At 36.1% G+C, this 26,272-nt stretch overlaps 2 protein-coding genes across 2 annotated transcripts; one reads left to right on the top strand and one right to left on the bottom strand.

Moving 5' to 3' along the window:
* Positions 1-7,254: 7,254 nt before the first annotated feature.
* Positions 7,255-8,154, bottom strand: LOC122111261 (putative vomeronasal receptor-like protein 4). Its single transcript, XM_042683979.1, has one exon. The coding sequence runs from the start codon at positions 8,152-8,154 to the stop codon at positions 7,255-7,257; it is 900 nt and encodes a 299-aa protein (XP_042539913.1).
* A 10,588-nt stretch (positions 8,155-18,742) lies between these two features.
* Positions 18,743-19,687, top strand: LOC122111262 (vomeronasal type-1 receptor 4-like). The gene has a single exon (XM_042683980.1). It carries the CDS (start codon positions 18,743-18,745, stop codon positions 19,685-19,687), a length of 945 nt encoding a protein of 314 aa, XP_042539914.1.
* Positions 19,688-26,272: the final 6,585 nt, after the last annotated feature.

Genomic DNA, 26,272 nt, shown 5'->3' on the forward strand with positions numbered 1-26,272 from the left:
CTCAGGACTTGAAATTATAGACATGTGTGAAGCAGTAACAATGATTCTCCTCCCCCACATAAATGATAAAAGCCAGTTTGAAAGGAATAAGAGTAGCAGAGTAAAAATGAGATTTCTAGGTCATTCTACTTGTCTCTAGTTTCTGTGTCAGCCTTAGCTGGAGATTACTAGGATTGTTGTTCAACTATAAATATGTTTATATTTATGCTACTTGATGTGATTTTGTTTTACACAGAGAATACCTGAACAAAGAGTACCTTGAAGCTTTCATACTAAAAGCTGAATGAAACAAAAGTTCTAATATTTTTCTCACCCACTAAGATGCCAACTTTCAGCCAAAGTTCACCTCTTTGAATTAGCACAAATGACCTGGCAAACAACCGGTCACAGATCCTTAAACATTCATTGCTAAAACATCTTTCTCTAAGGAGAATGTTAAATATGAACATAAGATATAAGCTGTCCAATAAAAAGGAAAGGAAAACAAAGCATCAGAAGGGTCAGCATTCATCTCGGGTTGAGGTTTGCAAAGAACTATGGAGCTCTGAAGGTAAAGAGCACGGAGTTCTAAGATGGTGCCATGTGGAGAAGAAATGCCCTGGCCTTAGCCATGACAATCTGAAACACGGCATCGCATAGAACCATAAGAGTGAGAAAAATGCATTTCATGTTCTGACTTTCTGGTGGAAAATAGCAAAAGTTGTCACTTTTGCTAATTTTAGGTGCCTTTATGCTAGTTTTTGGTTGGAATGGATAAAGTCATGCTTATCAATGAATTGAGAATCCAAAAGAAGACTAGCATGGAATTGTGCCATGGAGACCCCAGCTTGATTCTCTCCCACTGGGAAGCTCTGGGACTGCTGGTGATGGTCTGGACCACCATTAGGAGAATGCTGATATCAACTGAAAGGCCCTGGGCCATTCTGTCCACGTAAACAACACTCTGACAGCTTATGGCACCTAGTACTTTTATCAAACCAAAAGCTATTATTGTCTTTAGAATTCCTTTGGAAAGCAGCATTAGTGTCTTTGTAAAAGCCCAGCGAATTAAACGAAATTGCTTAGATTTCCTCTCTGTGCTTCCCACCAAACTGAGCATATTAATTACAAAAGCAGAAAGGTTCATCCACAATACCAAGTCCAGTAATAAAGAAGTTTTTGCCTTAGCAATGTTCTAAGCCATTGTTGTCTTCATAGGGAGAAAAAAGATGCAGCAAACCCTGTTTTGAAGAAAAGCATCAGTAGTAATTGAATGTATCTGCATAAAAAACACTTCATCCTACAGCTATTTCCTGGCATATAGGGGAAAACTCTCTCTATATATAGATAGATGGATAGATAGATAGATAGATAGATAGATAGATAGATAGATAGATAGATAGATAGATAGATATTGTCTAGTTTATATATTATCAACTTTTTGTTCAGTAACTCTGAATTCTTTTTTTTCATTCTTCGTGGGTCATTGGTTCTGGTCTCAAATGTCATCCTGAAAACTAATATTCAATAGTGTAAATTCTGTACCCAAATTTTCCTTTGAGGTCCATAGTAACCAGGGACTCAATTTGCTTAAATCCTAATATATTGTATCTACTTTCAATTTCAGCATGGTTAAGATAAATGCCCCAATTTTTGGGCCAGGATATTTTCCTCTTTTTTCTTATTTTATTCTGTCATGTTTCCAATATCTACTTCCAAATGCCTGGGGTTCATGCTTAACCTTCTGATTTCCTAACATGCTGTACAGAGACATATGTAGAATTCTGGCACTTCAACTTCTTTAATATTTCTTAATTTTAGCCACAGTTCAACTTCAATTCTGTCTTTTACTTTTTTTTTCAATTTTCCTTTCTCTACTTTTCATGAGTATAATTTCCATGTTTGGTTTTTGCTTCCACATTTTATAATTCTTTTTTTGCTAATCTTAATATTTACAGAGATAAATTTGAACCCCAAACTGATTCTGTGATTTACTTACAAATATTCTGTAGCCTTTTCATTTAGGATTCAATAGTTAAAACTGAGTCAGCCAAAGACAAGCACCAAGTATCCATCTGAAAAAAAAAATCAGATAATTGATTGGCTACAGCCAGGAATGATACCTGACAGATTGGAATGCTACCTAGGAGCTCTTTAGAGAAAGATTTGATTTTGCATTGACTTATATCTGGGACCTGTTTCAGACTGCTGAATGGGTTTGAGACATGTTTATGTTCATCCAGGCTGTTAGAAGGGAGTGTGTGTTAATATGTTTTCATAAGATGTAGGAATCTGTGATAATAGCTTTAATAGCATAATTGTTCTGAAAGGAGATTGCTCATATAGTGGGCCATGGTAGTATTTTAGAGGTGCTGCATAACTCTGTGAGAGAAACTATTAAAAAAAAAAAACAGTTAAAATTTCAGCTTGATTACTTTGATTAAAAGTGACCTGATAGAAAATGAGGACTCTTTGGTCTTTATCAGCTCAAGCTGATTTTCAGACTTGAAGACTGGATAAAATCTTAGAGTTCCAAATTCATATCTCATCTACAAACTTAACCAAACTATGGAGAGTTTAAAAGAATAAAAGAACTCAGTACATACAGTCCACTCATAGTATTTGTATTTATTCTCTATGCATAGAATGCAATTCTGTAAGCAGTCCACTTCGACTCCCTATCACATATAAATGGGTTTATTATATTTCCCTCTCCTCTTCCTCTATCACATATAAATGCATTTATTATATTTCTCTTCTTTTTCTCACTTGGAAATATGGATTGTAAGAACATAGACTTGTACCTGGGTTTGTATCAGCTGACTTTAACAATAACAGCTATTTTCTATTAGCCTCTGCTTCATCCCCTAAATTTGAGTGATTAAAGAATTCCTGACAAATTGTTTCTGACATATTTATAAGATGATTTCTTTATTGCTTTATTGCTTTGTATGTCCCTTCCCCACGGTATAACCCATGCTTTCACTGTATTTGATGTTGGTATAATTTGTGGTGGGGAAGGGAAGAAACTAGGGATACAGGTGGACCCATTACAACAATGGCATGTACAAGTCATTATGTTGAAAAATGAACTTTACAACTTTGGTGGGGGCTGGGGAAGGATCAGGTGGGGGAGGGAGTATGGAAGGGGTGGGAAGAGGAAAAAAGAGGAGGCAACAATGCTTGATAAGCAATGTACTTGTTATCTTGCCCATGTAATTGTAACTACTCTGTACGGTATTCTCAAAATTAAAAAAAGAATTCCTGACAAGATGCATTGTACTCATAAACGAGCATATTGAATTGAAACCTCTTTATATAGCTACTTAAAGATAATAAAAAAATCTTAAAACAGGATTCTTAGATGCATTAAAGAAAGCAGAACATAATCCCAAATGTCTACCATGTAGTGACTTATGCCAAAGTTTCTATAAGAACAAAGGATTTGCTTAGTATGGCTGGAATAGTAAGTGGTTAGTATTTAGTCTGATATCAGGAGCTCTTAAAAATTATTGCACTTGCTGGACATGGTGCTATATGACTAGACTTCCAGCACACAGGAGGCTGAGACAGGAAGTTTGATAGTTGGAAGCCAGTCTGAGCTGCAGAGTGAGTCCCTCTACCAACCAAACAAAAATATGAGTGTCCTTAAAAAGTATAGAACTCATAATGAACTTAAAATAAGTTTTTGTACTGATATCTTTCTATAGAGTCCCAATATTTTCCATCAATCGCTTCACTGTTTTACAATGTCAAAATCTTCAGCAAAATAACAGAAATGAATCAAATATTAGATAAATTTTATGGATTCTAACCAGGCTGGTAGTAATAATATTGGCAGGCAAAATTGGATGCTAAGAAAAACAGTTTTCCTAATAACTTATAAATCCCTCCTATCTTCACACTGGGGAAAACACAAAGTAGGAATCTTATGGAAAACCCACTGAAGAGCTTTTTTCCAGATCTTAAACCTCAGGTCAGAGATGTCCAAGCATTTCTAGAGGAATAGCTGCTGGAATAGTTCCTTCCACTTTCTTGCTCACAATTGATACTTTAGATATTAGAAAAGGAAAGTAGTATCTAAGATTCATAGGCCCTCTTATAGATTTTCTGCATTAGTCAAAGACAGATTAACATTTCTACTCAAATGGCATCTGTGAATAGCAACAACAAAAAAATCACATCTACCTACCTGAGCTGTGCTGTAGACAAGCTCTGGATTAATTCTTTTGCTAAGATGAGACTTTTCATGTTACACTTATAGAACTCTTGATGCCCATAATATATCATGAAGACTTCAGTTTTCATAGTTATCACCCTGCCAGGAAAAAGAAAACTCTGCAGAATCTCAGTCCCTAAAGTACAACTCCCTCCCCAAATTACAATATTTGTTTGTCTCAGAAATTATCTCATACTTAATTAAGGATTAATTGGTTTAATGTGAGATTTTGATCTGAGTATGTGAACTACAAAGCAAGTTTTTAACTACACCTGCCCAAAGTTGTAAATTGTAAACCAGCATACGGACACAGAATTAGACATGCTTTCATCAAAAGTTGTTTTAACCCCAAAAAAGCAATAATGATTGGCAGAAGGAAAGAGAGTTATGAATTGAAATAATATATAGCACTAACACATCCAAGGAAATCTATTCAAAGAATTATACAGATTAAACACAGTACCTCTCAAAATTCCAATGATGCTTTCCACAGTAAACAATTTTTCAAATAAATATGGAAACACAAAAGACCAAACCAATTTTGAGAATTAAACTATTGAGTTATCACAATACTTGAGTATAAGACAAAAGGTACAGAAATTTGTTTAAAGCAGTGACAATGGAGGAAAGAATAATACAAACTAACTTTGGGGAATGTAAAGTGGCCAGCACAGTCAAGTACTTGTAAAAGGCTACAATAATCAAAATATTATAGAACTGCTATATAGATTAATGAATCAGAATAAGCCCAGAAATACCTCAAACATATACAGTCAATTGATTTTACAAGACACCAGGAATACACAACGAAGAAAATTCAAGTATGTCTCTTTAGTAAATGATGTTTCAAAATTGAGTGTTCACAGAGAGTGAAATTTGATTTTTATTGCAAACCACATAGGAAAATCAACTAAAATTGCTATAAATATTGAAGCATAAGACCTGGAACCATAAAACTCCTAGAAAAAAATGGGAAGCGCTCCTTGAAATTGTCCTCGGCAATAAGAATTTTGAAAACACTGAAGCAATAACTCTATAAACATACAGGTTTATATGTAAATAAAAAGCTTCTGTATAACAAAGAAGCCAATCTATAATTGAAACAACATGGCAGAAAACAGTTATCAGTTATAGACCATGTAAGCACACACATATATACACATATTCATACATGTGCACACACACACACAAACACACCACCACCACCACCACCAAAATAATACCCTAGTTTAATTTTAACCTAGAAACTTCCAAAGTTTCAGAGACCCATTTCATACCCCTTTGCAGTTGTGTTCTCTAGAAATTTCAATTCAAGACAAAGAGTTTGTTAGCCCTCAGTGTATTCATTACTTGGTAGACAACTTAGTCACAGAAAATGCAGCACCACTCCGTTCAATACCTCCTCTTTATTTTTCTAGCATGTGTATTGGGAGGGAGGGAGAATGTGAGCAAGCTGGCAGCAGTGGCTTTAGTAAACATCTGAAGGGGCTTGGAGTAGTTCCTCCTACGATGACACCCAATAGGCTTTCTACAACAAGAATCTTACTGTGGCACAGAAAAAAATCACCAGGAAAAACTTACCTTTAACACAAAAGATACAGAAATAAAAAATAAAAAAAAAAACAGCGCCAAAGGAGAAAAGAATAAAGCAAAATAACTTAGGGGAAGGTGAGGTGGAGCACAGAAATGGTGGAACAAAGGGTGAAGAAATGCGGCTTGATGCTCATTAGACTGTGTTGAAAATGAACTATACAACTTGTGGGCAAAGGGAGTTGGGAGAGGAAAAAAATGGGAGAAAGGGAGAGACCAAGTGACCCTGTTCAAAAAGAAATGGACTCATTACTTGACTTATGCAATTGTAATCTCTCTGTACATCACATTCCCAATATAAACAAACCAACAAATAAAATCACCAGGAAGAGAAGAAAGGAAAATGCTTCTTATCTATACAGCCACGAGATGGCCATCCACCCACAAGGTCACCATTGGGAATCTTCTTCAAGGTGCCTGAATCATTAGGAGTTCCACGGGAGCCCACAGGTTTTCTGGTCATTTTGGAAGGGAGTGTCTATCGCAGTTTCAGCAAGCAGAGCATTGTCTTTACCTCAGTACAAGTGGTTCCAGTGCAGTCCACAGCTGAACCCAGGCCACATTTGACATATCAAAGAGACATGAGCCATGAGCATGCACCACGAAATTCCTAGGCCCCTTGGTTCCAAGCAAAAGCTTTTGTATGTTTTTGATAGGCCATGCAATGAACTTTACCAGAAATAGAGGTCAAAGAAGAAGTTGTTTTCAGTACTTACACAAAGTATATGTCATAGGGTGTGAGTTTGAGCCTGGCAAGGAGCATCCTTTTTGAATCCAAAACTGTATCCTTGGAAGTAGAATCTTTCCCTCTGCTTTCCTATGCATTTGCTGACCATACTTCAATCTTCAGTGTATTTTGAATTGACTCACAATGTTTATATATGTTACAAGTTCCTTAGATCTTTGGAAACAATAACACCAAGAAACTGTGAACCACATCCATTGTACTCCAGTGAACTAGTGTCTCTCACTGACCATCATTTCTTGATACTCTACATCACTATTTTGTACTTTGTTCATTGTTTCTTGGGTATCCCCTGGCACAGACTTCATGAGTACTGAGTAGCTAAATTAAGGAGATATTTCAAATCTATTTGAAAAAAAAAACAAGGTAGAAAATACTTGGATGTTCCTGTTTGATTCAAAAGCTTTTGGAAAAAATAACACTGATTTCTGGCAAGAAAGTTATCTTCAGCATTTTCCCTCCATGCAAACAAGAAGCCAAAGTCCCATTGGAATGAGAAGCTAAAATCCTGGGAATAATCTGTATTTTCAACTTGCTGAAAACTCTGAACTAGTCATAGACTGCCTAGTACCAGACATTTTAAAAATGAAGGTGTAACTGTTAAAGTAAGCCTTATTTTTAACATCTTGATAAAGTAAAAAACAATAGTAGAAAGATGTTCTTACTTTATATACTTTGGGTTTGCGGGAGTGATACTGGGTATAGAAAGCAACTACATTTCCTAGTGAGAATCTGAATATTTAGCAGCATGACTATCTCTAAGGATCAGGACTAAGGGGCTGAAACTGGCATAACCAAGTACTAGAACGATTTTGATATTTAGTATTTTGAAGTCATTTGTAATAGTGGAACCTATATAAAAAGACAAAAGGAAATCAGCCCAATAAAAAACCAGAAAACAGGTCATGAGAATGAGAGTACTTAGAGTTGCTCTGATTTCTGGACTGGAATTGTTAGCCAACCTGGAGCTATGAAGGTAGAGGACTCGCTTGTGATGTTTATACAGATGGAAAGCCATGTACCCACTGCTCCAGGCCATGAGACTCTGAAAGATCACATCCCGGAGAGCCATGAGGGAGAGGAAAAGCCATCTAACTATTTGCGTAGATGGTAGCATATAACAATACAGAGCATGCCTTTTAATTCCAGATCTGTTTGTGCTACTGGCTGCTTTGATATAGTGGAGCAAGTTAAAACTAACCAGAGAATTAAAGATCCAGAAGAAGAGGAGATAGGGAAGAACTTGCCATGTCGTCTGTGGTTTGAGCTTTCTCCACTGGGTGGTCCTGGGACTGATGGTGATGGCCTGGACCACACTGAGGAAACAGGTGGTGCAGATGGAAAGGCCTCGAGCCACTCTTCCCAGATAAATCAAAAGTTTACAACCTGTATTGCCTATAAAGCTTCTGAAAGGGAAAAGTATGGCTATGTCTCTGATAACTGTGCTACAGATAATGATCCCATTAGAAAAAGTCAAGTGGATGAGGATGAGGTCTATAGGCTTTTTGTCAGGACCTGTGAAAAAAGTGTACACATGTCTCACAAATACAAGGATGTTGCTCACAATTCCAGGTCCAGTAAGAGAAAGGAAGATTATCCTCTGAATGATGTTACTCCACATCCTCTTTGGACTTCATGCTCAGCACTAGGAAATACATTTTGAGAAACACAAATGAGTGGAAAGGCATGCTTCGGGTGTATTGATTTTCTCTGTGTTTAGTGAGAACAGTTTCTGAAATACATGAATATGCACACTTATTTCCTAACAGGCACATGATATCATAGTTTGCTTTTCTTCATCATCTTTTCTTGCTGCCTCTCATATGGAAATGATGATAAATACAATTTGGACAAATTCTATGTGAGCACCTCCACCTGCCTTTCCCAAACACCCTTCTTTGTATCATGTATGTCTAAAATTTACATGATGATTGACTTGATAGACAAGAGCTAAACAAAGAGCATCATCATTCACTAATTTCTAACCCATTTTCCTGAGAATCAGCTTAGATGTCTCCCTCTATATAAAGTGAATACCTAATAAATTATCTGACTCTCGTGGATTTTGTTGGTTCTCTATCCAGGATGTTTTCCCATGCTATTCACGTTCATTCTTCAAAAAAAGCACATTCATTTCTCAAACAAGGAATTTGTAGCTTCTCCAGAAATTATACCTTGCCAAATTGAGAGCTTTGCAGGGAGATCATGCAAAGTCCCCTTTCTCCCAACTGAGTTTAGGCCTTGGCCATAAATGCAACACAAGTGGTTTAGTGTCAGAGAACAACCCAGTTCCCATTACCTCAAGGTAAGAGTAAGATAATTAATTTGTGCTCACAATCTTCTACATATGCAGAACCAGATTGCAGCTGACTTTGTTCTCACACATACCCTAGTTTGGCTCTTCAATTTCCTGAGAGATCTCCCCTAATGAAATGTCATTAAAAAAAACCCACTTTGATATTGAGGCTCTTGTCCTAAGAACTCTAACTAAAGACACAACTTCTGATTCTATATTTTATATACTGTCAAGTCTAATGTCTATCTGAGTCAGGAGTTTCCCTACCTGTAAGTCAATCCCTAGTAGCAGCTTACACTGTACATTGTGTAACTACTTTATAAATATTCTCTATTCCAAATGAATTTTTGAATTGAATAATCTGCTCTTTTTGCTTCACTTCTTGCAAAACATATAAAGACAATCTTAACATTTGTTCTCTTCAACTCGGAACCCTCTCCTTACCAAAAATATGTATGAATTTATTATAATTCCCAGAAACAAATATAACATTGGCACTTACCTTGCCATATGAGTATCCATAATGATCCTAGATTAATCTAACTCAACTAGCATACTATGTGTCTAACTTCTGTCCATCCTTCATAAGTCAGCCTAGAATCTGGCTCCATAAACATTCCTGAACTTATCAGGTCAGGCTATGTTACTTGTGTATCTCCATTGAGAATACCTGAGTGATACGGTCTTTCCTTCTAGTATCTACGATTCTTAACATCTCCAGATAATAAGTGCTCAAAAATAATTTATAATCTCCAGCTCCAGTGTATTAAGCAAAGTGAGCTAGGTTTGGAGGAATAAAGGGTAGATGATTTTTTTTATTTTATTGTCAGGGTGATGTGCAGAGGGGTTACAGTTATATAAGTAAGGTAGTGAATATATTTCTTGTCTAACTTGTTGCTTCCTTCCTCATTTTTCTCCTTCTTTCATTGCACCGGAGCATATGTTTTTATGTCATATTTGAGCTCTCAGGGAGGCCTACACCAGCTAAGAACTGTTATTAGCAGTACTAAATATAGCTAAATAATACAAAATGATTAAAATATAGGGGAGACTATCTAGCTCTGTCTTACTCTGAAATGGTAAAATCTGTCAAACCTTCGTGAATGTGTAGAGACAGAAAGAATGAAGGACAAAAGGATGTCCTGAAGGTTACCTGTGTTTTGGGTAGGTCTCACTCACCTTACCCACTCAAAACAATTGTCTAAGGACTAGGAGTTACTAAACTGAGAAGCCCATTCACTCAGCTCAGAAACTAAAGACTACCAAGAGAAATCATACACACACTCACATTTAAATATGGCAAGTATATCTGTATATAGCATATGTATCTATATATACACATATACACAAATATATATGGTATATATATATATATGCACATTTTTTATTTTTATGTGGGTATATATTCCTCATTCTTTTCCAGCACTCACTTTATCTTTCTAAAGTGTCTAAACCTCCTCTAAAAGATAAAATAGCCTTATAGAGAAAAATATAGAAATGAACCAGATATTAAGTTTAAAATATTATGAACCTGCTGATGTCATAATATACACTCGTGAAACTGGAGGCTAATGAAAACAGTTTTTGCTAATAACCTGAAAACTCCTTGTATCTTTTTACCTTTTTGAAGACTACAAGGAAAAGAACTTTGTGGAAAACCTACCCTATAACTCTGATGATGCCAGATGCTAAACATAAAGTCAAAGATGTTCAAGCATTTCTACAGAGAAATGGTCAGGACTATGCCCTTAGTTTTATCTGGTATATAGCTTTAGATAATACAAAAGAAAATACTAAAATCATAGGTCTTCTCATTAAGTCTTTATAGACTTAGTCAAATATATAAAGCATAAACATTAGCATTTATACTTCCGAGTGAAACTTGCATGGCACATGTGAAAAAATCAGATTACTGTTAGGTTTACTTACCTCGTAGCTATGGGCTAGACAAGCATTGGGTTAGATGAAGTTTCCCATGTCATATTTGTAACTCAGAATTTGTAGAGTTCTTGTCTCTTATGAAATATCATAAAGACTTTAATTTTCACAGTTATTACCATGTCAGAGAGAAGGAAACCCTCTGTAGAATCTCAGTCAATGAAATAAAACTTTTCTTCTCCCTCTACAATTAACTACATTTGTTTGGCTCGAAATTATCTCAGACTTAATTAGGGATTCATTATTTTAATAGAATGATGTGAAGTAGGAAAGTGAATAGCAAAGCAAGTTCAACTTCATCTGCCCAAAGTTCTAAGCTATGAACCATCATGGAGAACGGTTTCAGAAACACAATGTGTCTATTTCTTTCTTTCTTTCTCAAGTCATTTTTTAAACACAAGAACTTAATAAATGCTGGTCATTATTGGGGGCTTTGCTTTCAGAGAAAGTCACAACCAGGAATCTGAACAGGACAAGAAAAAAAAAAAAAAAACGGTGCCAGAATTTGAAATCAAAACCTTTCATACTTGCTTGCTTGGCTGGTCTTCTACCACTTCAGCCACAGGTCTAGCCAGCTTCTTATTGGTTATTTTGGGGATGGGGGTCTATGAACTTGGCTGAATGGACTTGCTTCATACAACAATCCTCTAGGTCTTAGACTCCTGAGTAACTAAGATTACAGGCACTTGGATTAAATGGTTGTTTTATTTCTTGTTCATTAAATAACAAATGTGAGTTAAAAAACTGGTGGGAGCTGAGGATGAGGTTCAATGGTAGAGCACTACAAAGTAATGATTCCTCAGCACCACATAAGCAGAAAAAGCCAGAAGTGGTGCTGTGGCTGACATGGTAGAGTGCTATTCTTGAGCTGAAGAGCTGAGGGACAGCGCCCAGGCCTAGAGTTCAGGCCCCATGACCAACAAAAAAAAAAAATTAAAAACCATGTAGGCTGTCAGTGATATACCTTTTGAGATAAGTATGATTTCTATACCTTGATTTTAGTGGAGGAATCCAGACACAGAAGCATCAGGTAAATTAAACATCTTTTTATTTGATATTAAAAATCACCTTTAGAACCCTAGTACTTTGGTGAGTCTCCACTTTCAGAGATGAGCTCCTACAAAAAAATTTGCTTGATTTTTGCTCCATCTTAGTCAATTCCCCTCAAATGGATTCTAGCAAGTCAACAAGAAATATTGCTTAATCTCACAAATTCTGACAGAAGCAACAATGCTTGATAAGAAATGTACTCATTATCTTGCCCATGTAATTGTAACCTTTCTGTACAGTATTTTCACAATAAAAAAATAAAAATTAAAAAAAAGAAATGTACTAATTAACTTGCCCATGTAATTGTAACTCCCCTGTAAGGTATTTTCATAATAATAATAATAATAAATATTGATTCTCTCTGCCTATAAATGTCTGTCTTTGGAATGCAATGAAGGATTATGCATATAAAAGGGTTGTATATAAGTATTAGTGAATGAATGCAATAAAATATCATAATTTTTCATCTATTTTCCCCATATGGACTTGGACAAAAAAAATCTATAGAAAGAGCTGCCTTTATCTAGAAGAATAGTGAATCACAAGTAAGACCAAACTCCTGGAAGGAATTACTGTGGATTACTGCCAAGGTCTTGAAAGATGTAAGTGGGGTGATGCATATTACATACCAGTTTCACCATTCTATTTTGCCTCGATAGCAGATCAAAATGACCTTGAATGACAGGGGAATCATCATAAAATAATTCAGGTGGTGACAACAATTGCAGCTGTGCTAGAAGAAATGATAACATTGATTTTCTGCATTAACACTTCTACAGGTACCTGGTATTAATGCAGCTTTGAATCTCATAAATATCTTTTTCTCTATACCTTTCTAGAAGAAAACAAAGAAATCTGTTTTTGTTGGCAAGGCCAGCCAACGCCTTGTTCTTCCTTGGAGTAAGTATATCAGAGCCTTGTCCTAATTTAGTTGGCATGGACCATGATTGCATTGGTGTTCTACAATGTATTACACTGGTCCTTTCCATTGAGGATATTAGGATGATTAAACTTATTAAGAGGAAAGTCCAGGCTTAGGTAAAAGAGTTAGAGGAAGAATCAAGGAAGAATCATTTTGGTTTTTTCTCATCTGGCACTTGTTTTGATATCTCTGCAACAAGCCATGTCAGTCTGTCCTCATAACCAGAATTTTTAGTACTTTTTACTGCAATAAATGTGTAACAATTTTAATCATATCATTCTGTCTTAAATATATATATAAATATATAATATATAACTATATATCCCTCAGCTTTTTTGCTCAAGGCTAGCACTCTACCACTTTGAGCTATAGTTCTACATCTGGTTTTTCTGGTACTTAACTGGAGATAAGAGTCAGACTTTTCTGCTTGAACTGGCTTTGAACTGTGATCCTCAGTTTTCAGCCACCTGAGTAGCTAGGATTACAGGCATGAGCCACCAGCACCCAGCTTCCTGACAATTTTTTTACTCTTGATTCCAGATGTGATTTATGTTTTTTAAGCAATTCTGACTTTTTAAGGGAAAATAGAGTAACAGGGAAGCTAAGCTTGAGGTAACTTATTTATTTATGTATTTATTCTGGCAACAGTCACAAAATGTACTCTTCTAGATAACTGTATATATTAATGTTCTATCTCCTCTTCCTCATGATTTTTTGACATTATTCTCTAGAACATTTCCGGGATTTGAATTCTTTTATTTTGAATCAATTACCAATGAACCTGCTTACTTTTCTTCTTTCTGGTAGATATTTATGGCACAAGTGTTTTCAACCTCTTTTTTATGCCAAGTTCACTTCTAAGTAAAGAGAATCAAGTCATATGAAAGTCAGAACACTGCACCAGGAACTTACTTCACAAGCCATCAAAGTGCTAGTCACACTTCTGGGAAATAATGCTATTCTCAATTCTAATCTCAGCCCTGGGTGTACATATTTTGCCATTCCTTTCTGTCAGGGACAGAGTTCCTCTTTGACAGTAGAATGATTAGAATGATAGACTATTCTCAAGTATATTTGAACTACAAATATGTCTGTTGCCTTATGCAAGGTAAGTGGATTCATGCAAGATGTGGGCTCATGTGTTTTTTTTGTTTTTTTGGTTTGTTTTGTTTTGTTTTTGGTCCAACGTAGGGCTTGAACTCTGGGCTTGGGCACCATCCCTGGGCTCTTCAGCTCAAGGCAAGCGCTCTACAGCTTGAGCCACAGCGCCACTTCCGATTTACTCTTGGTTTTTATTGGAGATAAGAGTCTCATGGACGTTCCTGCCCAGGCTGGCTTTGATCCGAGATCCTCAGATCTCAGCCTTCTGAGTAGCTAGAATTACAGGCCTGAGCCACTGGCGCCTGGCTTTCACGTGGTTTTTGAGTACTACTTGTTCCTCATAAAGAAGGAATAAATAACCACTTATGGGAAACACCATGAACTTCTCATGGGCCTAGACAGAATAAGATAACTTTTGTCTCCTCCAAGTCTGTGTTTGCAGCTTGCTGAGAAATCACAGCCCTTCGTATTTATCATCATTTTATATTTGTGAGTTTAGAAAAGAACTTGAGAGGGGGAAAAAAAGCACAAATGACTTATTCTGTGTCTCTGACTGTGATCCCCAAGCAGAGGGACAGCTTGAAACTGTGACAGTCAAAACACATCTAGGAAATGGGAAAGTCTAGCTAAAGAGACTTGGCTAGTTGTTCACTTTCTCAACTCAGTCTTCCTGTCACTATAATTAGACCCTCATTACACTAAGACAATAACTGAGACAAACAATTGTAATAGTTGTGGAGGGAGAGGAAAGTTTTACTTTAGGGATTAAGATTCTGCAGGGCTACCTTCCTCTGACAAGCTGAAAACTGACTATTGTGAAAATGGAAGCCTTCATGGTACTTAAAAACAACCAACAGCTCTACAAATCCAGAATTACCACTAACACCTGGAAGCTTCTTCTTCCCAGAAGCACCAACCCAGGGTTTGTCAGTATCACACATGTGAGTAGAGCTGATAATATTTTACTTATATATAAAAGTAAGATACATTTATATATATATGTGTGTGTGTGTGTGTGTGTGTGTGTGTGTCCTTTGTAAGATTTATTTACAAGGATAATCTTAATTTCTCTTTTAGTATGTAAATTAATGAAAGGGTCTATAACCCAGAAGGACTCCGCTCTTCTAATAGCTCGGTATGTATAATTAAAGTATGAGTGGGATGCTTTTAGCAGATGTTATTGCAGAAATGTTTGAGCCTCTTTGTTCCTATGTTCAAGGTGAGTCTTTGTGTAAGATTTTCACTGTGTTCTTTAAAAAGTTAAATGATAGAAGAGCTTTGTGCTTGTTTTTAGATTACAACTTGATCATTATTACACTTGTCATAATTATTAGCTTTCATAAAACATGCTTACTTCACTTTTGTTACATTTCTGTATTTCAAAATAGACCATCAAGGGATGGGAAGTTGGTTCAGTGGTAGAGTGCTTGCCTCACATACATGAGGCCCTGGGTTCAATTCCTCAGCACCAAATAAGCAGAAAAAGCCAGAAGTGGTGCTGTGGTTCAAGTGGTAGGGTGCTAGCCTTGAGCTAAAGAGCTGAGAAATAGCACCCAGGCCCAGAGTTCAGGCCCCACAACCATAAAAAACATAGACCATTATTTTTCTTTTATGCTGCCTATTTCCTATAAATTTGTATTTAATATGAATATATTCTTTCTACATATGTTATATATTTAAGATTATGATTTGCTTCCTTAAATACATTGAGGCAATCTTTATTATCTGTATATTTCTGGGAGGAAACAGAGTTAAAGGCACTAACTGACATTCCTACAGTCATATAGGTGCCAAACCCAGATAAGCACCTATATTCACAGTTCTTGCTGCCATGGATCTTTTGAACAGGGAAATGTAAATAAAACCTTTGATGTTTAATGAAGAAACAGAGAGAGAAGTCTTGATAATTGCCTCTCAAGTATATTAAATATACACAAATCATGAGGCTTGAGCCAATCATTCTGGCTTCTTTTACCTGGATATACTGTCCATAGTTTGAAATAATATGAGGCTGGAGATTTTTTGGGGTGGGGGTCCGGTCATGGGGCCTGAACTCTAGGCCTGGGCACTGTCCCTCAACTCTTCAGCTCAAGGCTAGCAATCTACCACTTGAGCCACGGCTTTTTGTTTTGTTTATGTGGTGCTGGGGAATCGAACCCAGGGCCTCATACATGCAAGGCAAGCACTCTACCACTGAGCCACCTTCCCAACCCCATGAGGCTGGAGATTTTCGATGTGAAGAAAAAGTATCCGGGCTGGGAATGTGGCTTACTGGTAGAGTGCTTGCCTAGCATGCATGAAGCCCTGGGTTCCATTCCTCAGTACCACATAAACAAAAAAAGCCGGAAGTAGCACTATGGCTCAAGAGGTAGAGTGCTAGCCTTGAGCAAAAAAGAAGCTCAGGGACAGAGTGCCCAGGCCCTGAGTTCAAGCCCCACAACTGGCAGCAAAAAAAGGAAAGAAATAAAAAGAATCCTATCCAGGCCTAAAGTCTGAATATCAGAAACTTAGAGTTAACAATCACAATAGAACTAATACTAATTATGTTAAAAAAAAAAAAAAAAGCAAAACTCACAAGTAAAACAGGCTGTTAATTAAACAGAAATTATTGTTTTTCACAAGGTCATATAGCAGCGGTCAAATGCCATCATGATTCCTGTTTGTATGACCTCAGTTCACAGTAATGATGCCCAATTTACTTACCTACAAGAGACTATTATAGATTATTAAATTCCTTTTTTCTCATGACAGCTGATACGAAATACTCTTCCTCTAATCCATTTTAATAATTATCAACACATACAAACTGATGAAAGTTATTTTAGTCATCTGAGGTCACTGAAAGGAACTTAAATATCTTGAAACACTTTTAGGTTTCTAAGGTTCCAGAAGTGGCACTGTTGCTCAAGTGGCAGAGTGCTGGCTTTGAGCTGAAGAGCTCAGGCCCAGAGTTCAAGCCCCACACTGACAAAAAGAAAAAAAAAAAAGAAACCAGGGAAACCAGGGAAGTGTGGAACCTTCTTTTTATTTGTTATTTATTTTTGTTTGTCGGACATGGGCCTGAACTCTGGGCCCTGGGCACTGTTCCTTAACTCTTCAGCTCAAGGCTAGTACTTGAGCCATAGTGCCACTTTTGGCTTTTTCTGCTTATGTGGTGCTGAGGAATCAAACCCAAGGTCTCATGCATGCAAGGCAAGCACTCTACCACTGAGCCACCTTCCCAGTCCAGTGTGGAGCCTTCTGATAGGCCTTCTGATGCCAAATAAAATTCTAAGGTTCCTGAAGAGCACTTCCTTGGCTGCAGCCAGTTGACCATATAAACTTTTCAGACAAAGCACTTGATCCTGAATGTCTTTGGTTCATTATGCTTAAAGTTTAACTTGACATTAAAAAAATAAAAATAAAACAAAATCACTGAACATTTGCAATTGGACTTTTGTGTCCAATTAACTTACCAAAAAAAGTGAGAAATGGCATTTTGGTTCAAAGTGGTAGAGCACTAGCTTGAAGCAAAAGGTTCAAGGACGGTGTCCAGGTCCTCAGTTCAAGCCCTAGGAGTCAGCTCATCTCATTAAAAAAATAAAATAAAATAATTTTTTTTAAAAAACCTGATACCAGGATCGTGGTTTGAAGCCAGCCTGAACAGGAAAGTCTATGAGACTTGTATCTCTAGTTAACCACCAAAAAGCTTTTGGAAGTGGAACTGTGGCTCAAGTGATAGAGTGCTAGCCTTCAGCACAAAAGCTCAAGGACAGTGTGTAAGCCCTGAGTTCAAGCCCCAAGACAACACACACACACACACACACACACACACACACACACACACACACACACACACACATCTCTGATAATATTAATATAAACATAAAACCTGAATCCTAGAGTCTCATATTCATCAAAATGTGATAAAGAACTGGAAGCTGGTGGCTCATGCCTGTAATCCAAGTTACTCAAGAGGTTGAGATCTAGGGATTAGGATTCCAGCCCTGGAAGAGCAAGTCCAGATATTCTTATCTCCAATTATTGGCAAAGGACCTGAAGTGGAAGTATAGTTAAAGTAATAGAGTGCCAGCCTTAAATAAGAAGCTAAGAAAGAAGACCCTGGTCCTAACTTCAATACTGGCATTTAAAAAAAAGAAAGTGAGAGATAGGGCTGGGAATGTGTCTTAGTGGTAGAGTGTTTGCCTAGCATGCATGAAGCCCTGGATTCGATTCGTCAACACCACATAAACAGAAAAAAGCCAGAAATGGTGCTGTGGCTCAAGTAGTTGAGTGCTAGCCTTAAGCAAAAGAATCTCAGGGACAGTGCTCAGGCCCAGGGTTTAAGCCTCAGGATTGGTTTTTTTTAAAAAAGTGAGATAGAGTGGAATATTGAGCAAAATAAAATAGTGCAAATTAAAACGTATATAAATTTGAAATATGGAAGAAGTTTTAGCAACAGGATTATATATGTTTATCCAAGTTATATATGGAAAAAACCCAGGTTAAGCATGGAATGTACACTTGGGGAATTTGGTGATATTAACATGACACAATAAAAAATTTTAAAATGAAGAAATTATGATGGAAAATAATTGGGGTTCAGTACAGCCATGTTGAGATTGAACTTAGATGGGATACATAATGCATAATGATGTGAACACTAGATTGGTTTTACTAATCTGAGGGAAGAATTTTAATTTTTGCCAAGTAGGCATCAAGAAACTGTAAAAAGTACAAAAAATGCCACAAGAAAAGAAACGAGCTCTATGTACTCTGCACACACATACACACACACACACACATCATGAGTGCTAAAAGCATATCATGAAAATGTTATAGTGTAAAATACTTTGAAGATATGAAAATGATCATTTCTGATGCATTCTTTTAAAAGGATTGGATCTGCCTATGAAGTAATAAATGGTTTTGAAGCCACTTAAGGCACTGACTTTCATCCTTCTAACAGGACTTGGGATTATAGGAAACATCTCTGTACTTGTGAATTATATGTGCAGTTTATGGGGAGGAACTAAGAAGAAATCTATACAATTGATTCTCATCCATGTGGTTCTCACAAATATCATAATACTTCTTTCCAAAGGATTGCCATGGACAATAGCAGCTTTGGGGTTTAGAACTTTTCTAGGTGTTATAGGCTGTAAAATTATCATTTATCTGGAGAGGGTGTCTCGGGGTCTGTCCATCTGCACCAGCAGTCTCCTCACACTGGTCCAGGCCAGCACCATCAGCCCCAGAGGTTCTGTGTGGAGGAGGCTCAAGCCAAGGTCTGCATGGCGCATCCTTCCTTTGTTGCTCTTCTTTTGGATACTCAATTCTTTTATCAGCATGAACTTGTTAAATTCCATTAGAAATACCAGCTTAGTCAAATCTCAATTTGGTGGTAGTGAGTTCTATTGTTATACTATGCTAGGAAGTCAGAAAATCAACAGCATTTTCCTCACTTTCATGGCTATGAGAGATGCTGTGTCCCAGAGTACTATGGGTGGGGCCAGTGTCTACATGATATTTCTTCTCTACAAGCATCACCAGCATGTTCTATACCTACAAAACTCCCAGTTTGTCTACAAAACTCCTCCCGAAATGAAAGCTGCTCAAAGTGTTCTTCTTCTGATGCTTTCTTTTCTTTCCTTTTATTTGATAGATTTAGTGATTTCTTTATATTTAACTATCTCCTTCGAACATATTTCCATACTAATAAATGTTCAAGAATTTCTGACCCTTGGTTATGCAATTTTCAGTCCATTTGTTCTGATTCACAGAGATGGACATCTGGCTGAATGGTGCCAAGTTCAGTGCAGAGATTTTAAACACAAAATATCTGAGTTTCATTCATTATTTAGCTAGTCTGTAAAAACCTTTCCATTGTGTTAGTCTGTCTGAGAAATAAAACCAAACCAAACAGGTTAACATATAATCTTTTATTTTCTCAGGCGGCAATCTTTTTGACCTGCTTGTCTGAGCTGATTCAGAGCTTATATAGGTATCTAGAATGAAATAGAAATCTTATTCTCTGCAATTTTCATGAAGCGGCTTTCCTGTTAGTATTTCTGAGCCTAGGCTTTTATGGCCACTGTTCCAGTAATAGGAAAGAAGAAAACAAATTGACAAGTTTTGTCCTAATTACTCATGCATCACCTTAAAACACTTTTCCCCAGAAATCAACTTTCTGTGAGCCAGAAGAGACTATGGACCAGATTATAAGAAGGAGCGATTTTTATTTTTAGTCTTTGTGACAGGAGATAATGTAATTTGATTAAGTGAAACATATTTCTAGGTTAAGATTCTTTTTTATTGTGGTTCTGCCAATTGTGGGGCTTGAAATCGGGGTCTGAATGCTGTCTCTGAGGAGGGGGTAACAATGCTCAATAGGAAATGGACTCATTACCTTGCTCATGTACTTGTAACCTCTCTGTATCTTTACAATAAAAAATATATATTTAAATTTTTTAAAGAGTCTCAGATTTCTTGCCCAGGCCAGTTTTGAACTGAGAGCCACAGCTCTCAGCTTCCCTGAGTAGCTAGGATTACAAGCATGAGCCATCAACACCTGACATAGATTAAGATTCCTTTTTATTGCACCTAGAATAGTGCTATACACAGAATCAGTTATTGGGGTTTGTTTATTGTTTTTTACTGTAAACTGGTAAATAGTGTGTTTAGATTGAAACAATTAGTTTAAATTTGTTTCTGACAACATTTGATGAAAACATGTGGAGAGAAAGACATTTGATGAATTAAAGCCTTTTTATATTATGGAAAAATTGGAGATAAATGCAAGACCAATGGAATTCAAACTGGAGTGTAATATGTTTAATTTGATGTTAAATAAATGAGGAAACTCTGAGAAATAGAAAAAACTGTACTTTTTGTATAAAAATATAAATGAACACACAGTAGAAAAAGTTTTAGGGCTGGTAAGTTGGCTCAGTGGTAGAGTTTTTGCCTTGCATGCATGAGGCCCTGGATTTGATTCCTCAACACCACATAAGCAGAAAAAGCCAGAAGTGGTGCTGTGGCTCAAATGGTAGAGTGTTCAACTTGAGCTGAAGAGCTGAGGGACAGCTCCCAGTCCCAGAGTTCAGGCCCCACTACCGACAAAATAAAAAGTTTGTTTTATTATTGCATATTATCTAAGCTGTTAAAAAATGTGAATTTTTTTTAAAAAAAGAATAAATTATGTTTGTAAATCATTTGTGGCTTCTTTCTGGATATCACTTATTAGTGTCTTGGTGTTCTCAGCAATACAATGCTGTCAATCTTTTTTATATCATAAAAGACTCTGTGAGGCTGACTGCCAGTGGCTCATGCCTGTAGTCCTAGAATACTTAGGAAGACTGAGATCTGAGGATCACAGTTCAAAATCAGCCAGAGCAGGTAAGCCTGTAAGACTCTTATCTCCAATAGACGATCAGAAAACAAAAAGTGGCACTGTGTAGAGTGGTAGCCCTGAGCAAAGGAGCTCAGGGACAGAGTCTCGACCCTGAGCTCAGACTCCATGTCTAACAAAAAAGAGAGAGAGAGAGTCTATGAAAATTAATATGATTATTTCTTAATTTAAATGAGAAATTTAATCCTTGAGTTCTTATGATAAAACACTTGGGTTGAATATGTCGTTTTAGCAATTAAATATCAGTTGAGAACATTTTGAAAAGCTGTTTATGATATTTCACTTGTTATAAGAGGCTAAGAACACAAAATCTTTGCCTTGATACAAATAGGTTTACACTATATTCTTCAAAGAAGTCTTCTAGCAGATTTCATTATTATGCCTGAATATTTGGACTTAAACAATTCTACTTAACAAGGATGAATGATTACTTCATTCTGTTTGTGCTTTATATACATACCTTTTACATATGCCATTCAAGTTCTCTACCATTTAATCCTTCCCTGGCTTTTTGATTATATATTTTTTCCTTTTCTTTTTGAGGTAGCTTCTCATAACTTCATTCTGTCCTGACCTTGAACTCACAGTTCAGTGAAATCTGTGTAGAGGGGGGAAAATAATATTAGTATCCTGAGATGAAAATAAGTCATGAGAATGAGAGTCGCTCTATTTTGGCAGGCTGGAATTGTTTGCAAACCTTAAGCTCTGAAGGTAGAGAGAACTGGTTGTGATGTTTATACAGATGGAAAAACAAGAACCCGCTGCCACAGGCCAGAAAACTGAAAGATGACACACCGAATGACCTAACCAATTATTTATTTACCTAGGGTAATATAAAACCACACTCAAGAAGTAGGGAAAATTTTCATTTTGGTTGCTTGTAAATTATATATGTTCAGCTATGGTTACCATACCAAGAATGATATTGACCATTTGTAAACAAATTGAAAGACTTGGAAAAATTATATTAAGCAAAGTAAGCCAGACCAATGAAACATAGGTTGCAAGGTTTCCCTCATTTTCTGTAACTACAATGAGCCTATAAATCTACAAGTAAACTTGCTGGATGGTAAAAGACAAAAAAACTACACATGGACATCATAAATTATACTGGACATCCTAAATTGTAGACATTCACACCAAAGGAGGATATGCTTAGGAGAGGATTACAAGTGCTCAACAGCTATGTACATATAAAATTATATTTATCTAAATGAACTCTAAGAAATGGAAACAAGAGGTTTTTTGTTATTGTGTGTTCTTTCTCCTTTTTCATTGTTTTTGTTTTCTGTACCTTTTGTCTTTCATGTAAGATTATCTGTTTCAGGTAGAGTAAGAGGGAGAGGCAGCACAGGAATGGTGGGGGAAAGTGTGAATAAATGCAGTAGTGATACTCACTAGACACTATGCTAAAATGAATTATACAATTTGGCTGGAGGGGGAGGTCAGGAGGGAAAGAACAAAAGCAAGGGTAAAGAAATGTACTCATTACCTGATTCATGTAACTATAACCCCTCTGTACACCATCTATAGAATAACAATTTTAAAAAACAAAAATTAAAAAATGATATGAGAAAGGAGCCATGAATTGTGTTTAAAATTAATTTTATTTACAGAATTTATTTAAATCCATAACACATCAGAATATATAAAGACAAATGCTTCCAATAAACAGGTACTTTGGAAGGCAGCAACTATTCAACAAATTTTTTAGTAATCTTTCAGTTTCATAATGTACAGAACATCCAAATAAATATATTATTACATTCTGCTTTAAATACTATTAGTCTTCCTTCTCTTTTAAATTTTGCTTTTTAAAGAGTATTAGTAAAACTGCTTTGGTGAATGACAACTCCTTTGTACAACTATTTAAAGATAATATAAATATTCTATATATATAAATAAGTAACAATAAAAAAGAATAAGTAAATAATATATGATTAACTAACATGAATAATATTTACTATAAATAACATAATACTTTATACATTAATTATAACTAATATGTATTAGTTATATTCTTTGTGGATTCATTACATATCAAAACTTTGAACTTGCTCATTCTCTCACAAATTCAAGCAAAAAGTGTGAATGGAGGAAATAAGGAAGTACTTTCCTTGAGGATTATGTTTGTAAATAAGGCTCTGTGGTCTTGGGAAAAACAAACCAGTTGTCAAACTAATGAGTGCATTATATAGTTTTACTTTGGAAAGCAATATGAAGGTTCCTCAAAAGACTAAACATAGAACTCCCCTAAGACCCAGCAATCCCACTTCTTGGCATTCATTCTTTTTTTTTTTTATTTTGGGTCCGATCGTGGGGCCTGAACTCTGGGCCTGGGCGCTGTCCCTCAGCTCTTCAGCTCAAGGCTAGCGCTCTACCACTTGAGCCACAGCGCCACTTCCAGCTTTTTTCTTTTTGCTTATGTGGTGCTGAGGAATCAAACCCAGGTCCTCAGGCATGCAAGGCAAGCACTCTACCACTGAGCCACCTTTCCAGCCCCACTCCTGGGCATTCAATCAAAGGACCACAAACAAGGCCACACTAAAGTTACCAGCACAACTATGTTCATTGAAGCATTATTTACCATAGCTAAGATATGGAAATCAACCCTGATGGCCCTCAGTAGATAAATGGATTAAAAAATGTAAGATATATACATACACACACACACACACACACACACACACAAATGGAATTCTATGCTTCTATCAGAAAACATTCATAAGGAAACGGAAAGTTAGAAAAAATCATATTAACTGAAGTAAGCCAGACCCAAAGAAACAGGTTCCATGGTTTCCCTCATTTGTAGAAATTAGTATACACCTAGCATAGGCCTAACAGAGGATCACAATAGGACATAGCTATTTATAGGATCACATAAAATAATACTAATCAAAATGAGCTCCAAGATATGGAAACAAGAGGGTTTTTTGTTGTTTTTTTCTTGTTGTTGTTTTAGTATACTGTTGGCAGTTATTTCTTTTTTTCTTTCATTTTCCTTTCTTGTGTATTCCTTGTGGTCCCTTTTTTATTTCGGTAACCTTTGTTTTTCATATAAATTTATCTGATCTGGGAAGAGGAGGGGAATCACAGAAACAGTGGGACAATGGGTGAACCAATGCAATAGAGGTACTCACTAGATACTATGCTGGAAATACACTTTACAACTTGGAGGGGACAAGAATTGGTAAGGAAGGGGGAAGGAAAGAAAGCGGGGGGAGGTAGGAATGTGGGAAGGGATAACACTGTCCAAAAGAAATATATTCATTATCTTACTTACATGACTGTAACCTCTCTGTTTACCTTTACAATTAAAAATAAGTAAATAATAAAATAAAAAATAAGTAAATGAATAAATATACATGAACATATGTAAGTGCACATACATGTGCACATCAAAATATGTGCATGTGTGTACATGTGCTGCACATATGTATGTGTGCATGTGTATTTGTGCATAGAAATATATTTTAGTGGAAAAACAAAGGAGGAGGCAACAATGCTTGATAAGAAATCTACTCATTACCTTGCTCATGTAACTGTAACCCCTCTGTACAGTATTTTCCCAATAAAACACATTAAAAAAGAAAGATATTTTTAAATATATAGTGCACAACATATATTTGTGTGTCTAGTACCCACATATATGTGCCATTATAAGTATATATGGATATGTGTATGCAAATATTTAGGTACAGATATATACATATTTCTATATAACATGTATACATTTTATACGTATATATTTATATAAATATATGAATGCATTTGTGTCTACAAAGAACTTTCAAAGCAATATAATCTAATAAAATTTGAAAAGGAAAGCACTCTATTGTATCAGAAAATTTTATTATTTTACATAATTATTTAACCTTTCAATTTGCATTTACTCTTACTTATATCATTTTCCAAATACTAACTGCCTCTGAACCTTGATTGCCTTATTGAAGACAAGGGTCAAACATATTTATCTTAAAATGCCATTTTCATCTATGGCATAAGTATACTATAATACTTTTCTACGCAAAGTTCATTCGTAGATAAGAAAATATCGTCACATAAAAAAACAATATCAGACTGCTGACTAGGAAGGAGACTGCCTCAGAGCCAGCCAAACACTGCTCACACTTTTAGAAAATGGTGCTGTTCCTACTTCTGCTCTCAGACCTGTGTGCATATATTTTGCCATTCCGTTAGATCAGGGACTACAGAGTTCCTCTTTGAGAGTAGGGTGAGTAATAGAGAGAAAGACTGTTGTTTGGTATATTTGAACTAGAAAAGTGCTCTTGGTGCTTTATGCATGGATGCATTTATTGACCTTGCTATTTAATAAACAGAATAAATAAACATGGCAAAGACTTTGACCTTCCAAACAGGCTAAGTACGTCAAAATAACTTGTCTCCTTCAAGTCTAGATATGCAGGTTGCTGAGAAATCACAGTATTTATATTAATCATCATTTACATTCCTGAGTTTGAAAAGGGGCTTGAGGGGAAAAAAATGAAATGACTTATTCTGTGTCTCAGATTCTGGTCCGTAAGCTAATTCACATCTTTAAGCTGTAAAGACAGTCCTAGGAAGTGAGACACATTGCTAATGGTTGACTTTCTCAATTCAGTCTTCCAGCCAGTATAATTAAAACTTAATTACCCTAAGACAACTTCTAAGCCAAACAAATATAATAATTATGGAGGGAAAAGCAAGTTTTACTTTAGGGATTAAAATTCTGTAAGGGCTTCTTTTTCCTGACAGGATAATTGTGACAATTGAAGCTTTTTTGGTATTTTAGCTAGCCAAGAACTCTGCAAATGTGAAAGTTACAAATAACACTTGGGAAGCCTCTTTCTGACAGAAACACTAACCCAGTGGTAGCAACAAACTACCAAGGTAAGTTGAACTGATACGCTTTGGTTTACTTATGTGTCCATGTAGCATTTTCTTATGAATATTAATCTTATTTCTTTTTTGGCATGCAAGTAAGTTAGTGAAAGTTTCTATAAGCTTTAAAGAATATACTCTTCTAATATCACAATATGGAT

Source organism: Dipodomys spectabilis, unplaced genomic scaffold (genome assembly GCF_019054845.1).
Source record: "Dipodomys spectabilis isolate Male_0828 unplaced genomic scaffold, ASM1905484v1 ptg000085l, whole genome shotgun sequence".
Lineage (NCBI taxonomy): Eukaryota > Metazoa > Chordata > Mammalia > Rodentia > Heteromyidae > Dipodomys > Dipodomys spectabilis.

What these genes read in the sequence shown, in the direction of transcription:
- LOC122111261 (XM_042683979.1), bottom strand. Translation starts at nt 8,154, where the DNA reads ATGTGGAGTAACATCATTCAGAGGATAATCTTCCTTTCTCTTACTGGA.
- LOC122111262 (XM_042683980.1), top strand. Translation starts at nt 18,743, where the DNA reads ATGGTTTTGAAGCCACTTAAGGCACTGACTTTCATCCTTCTAACAGGA.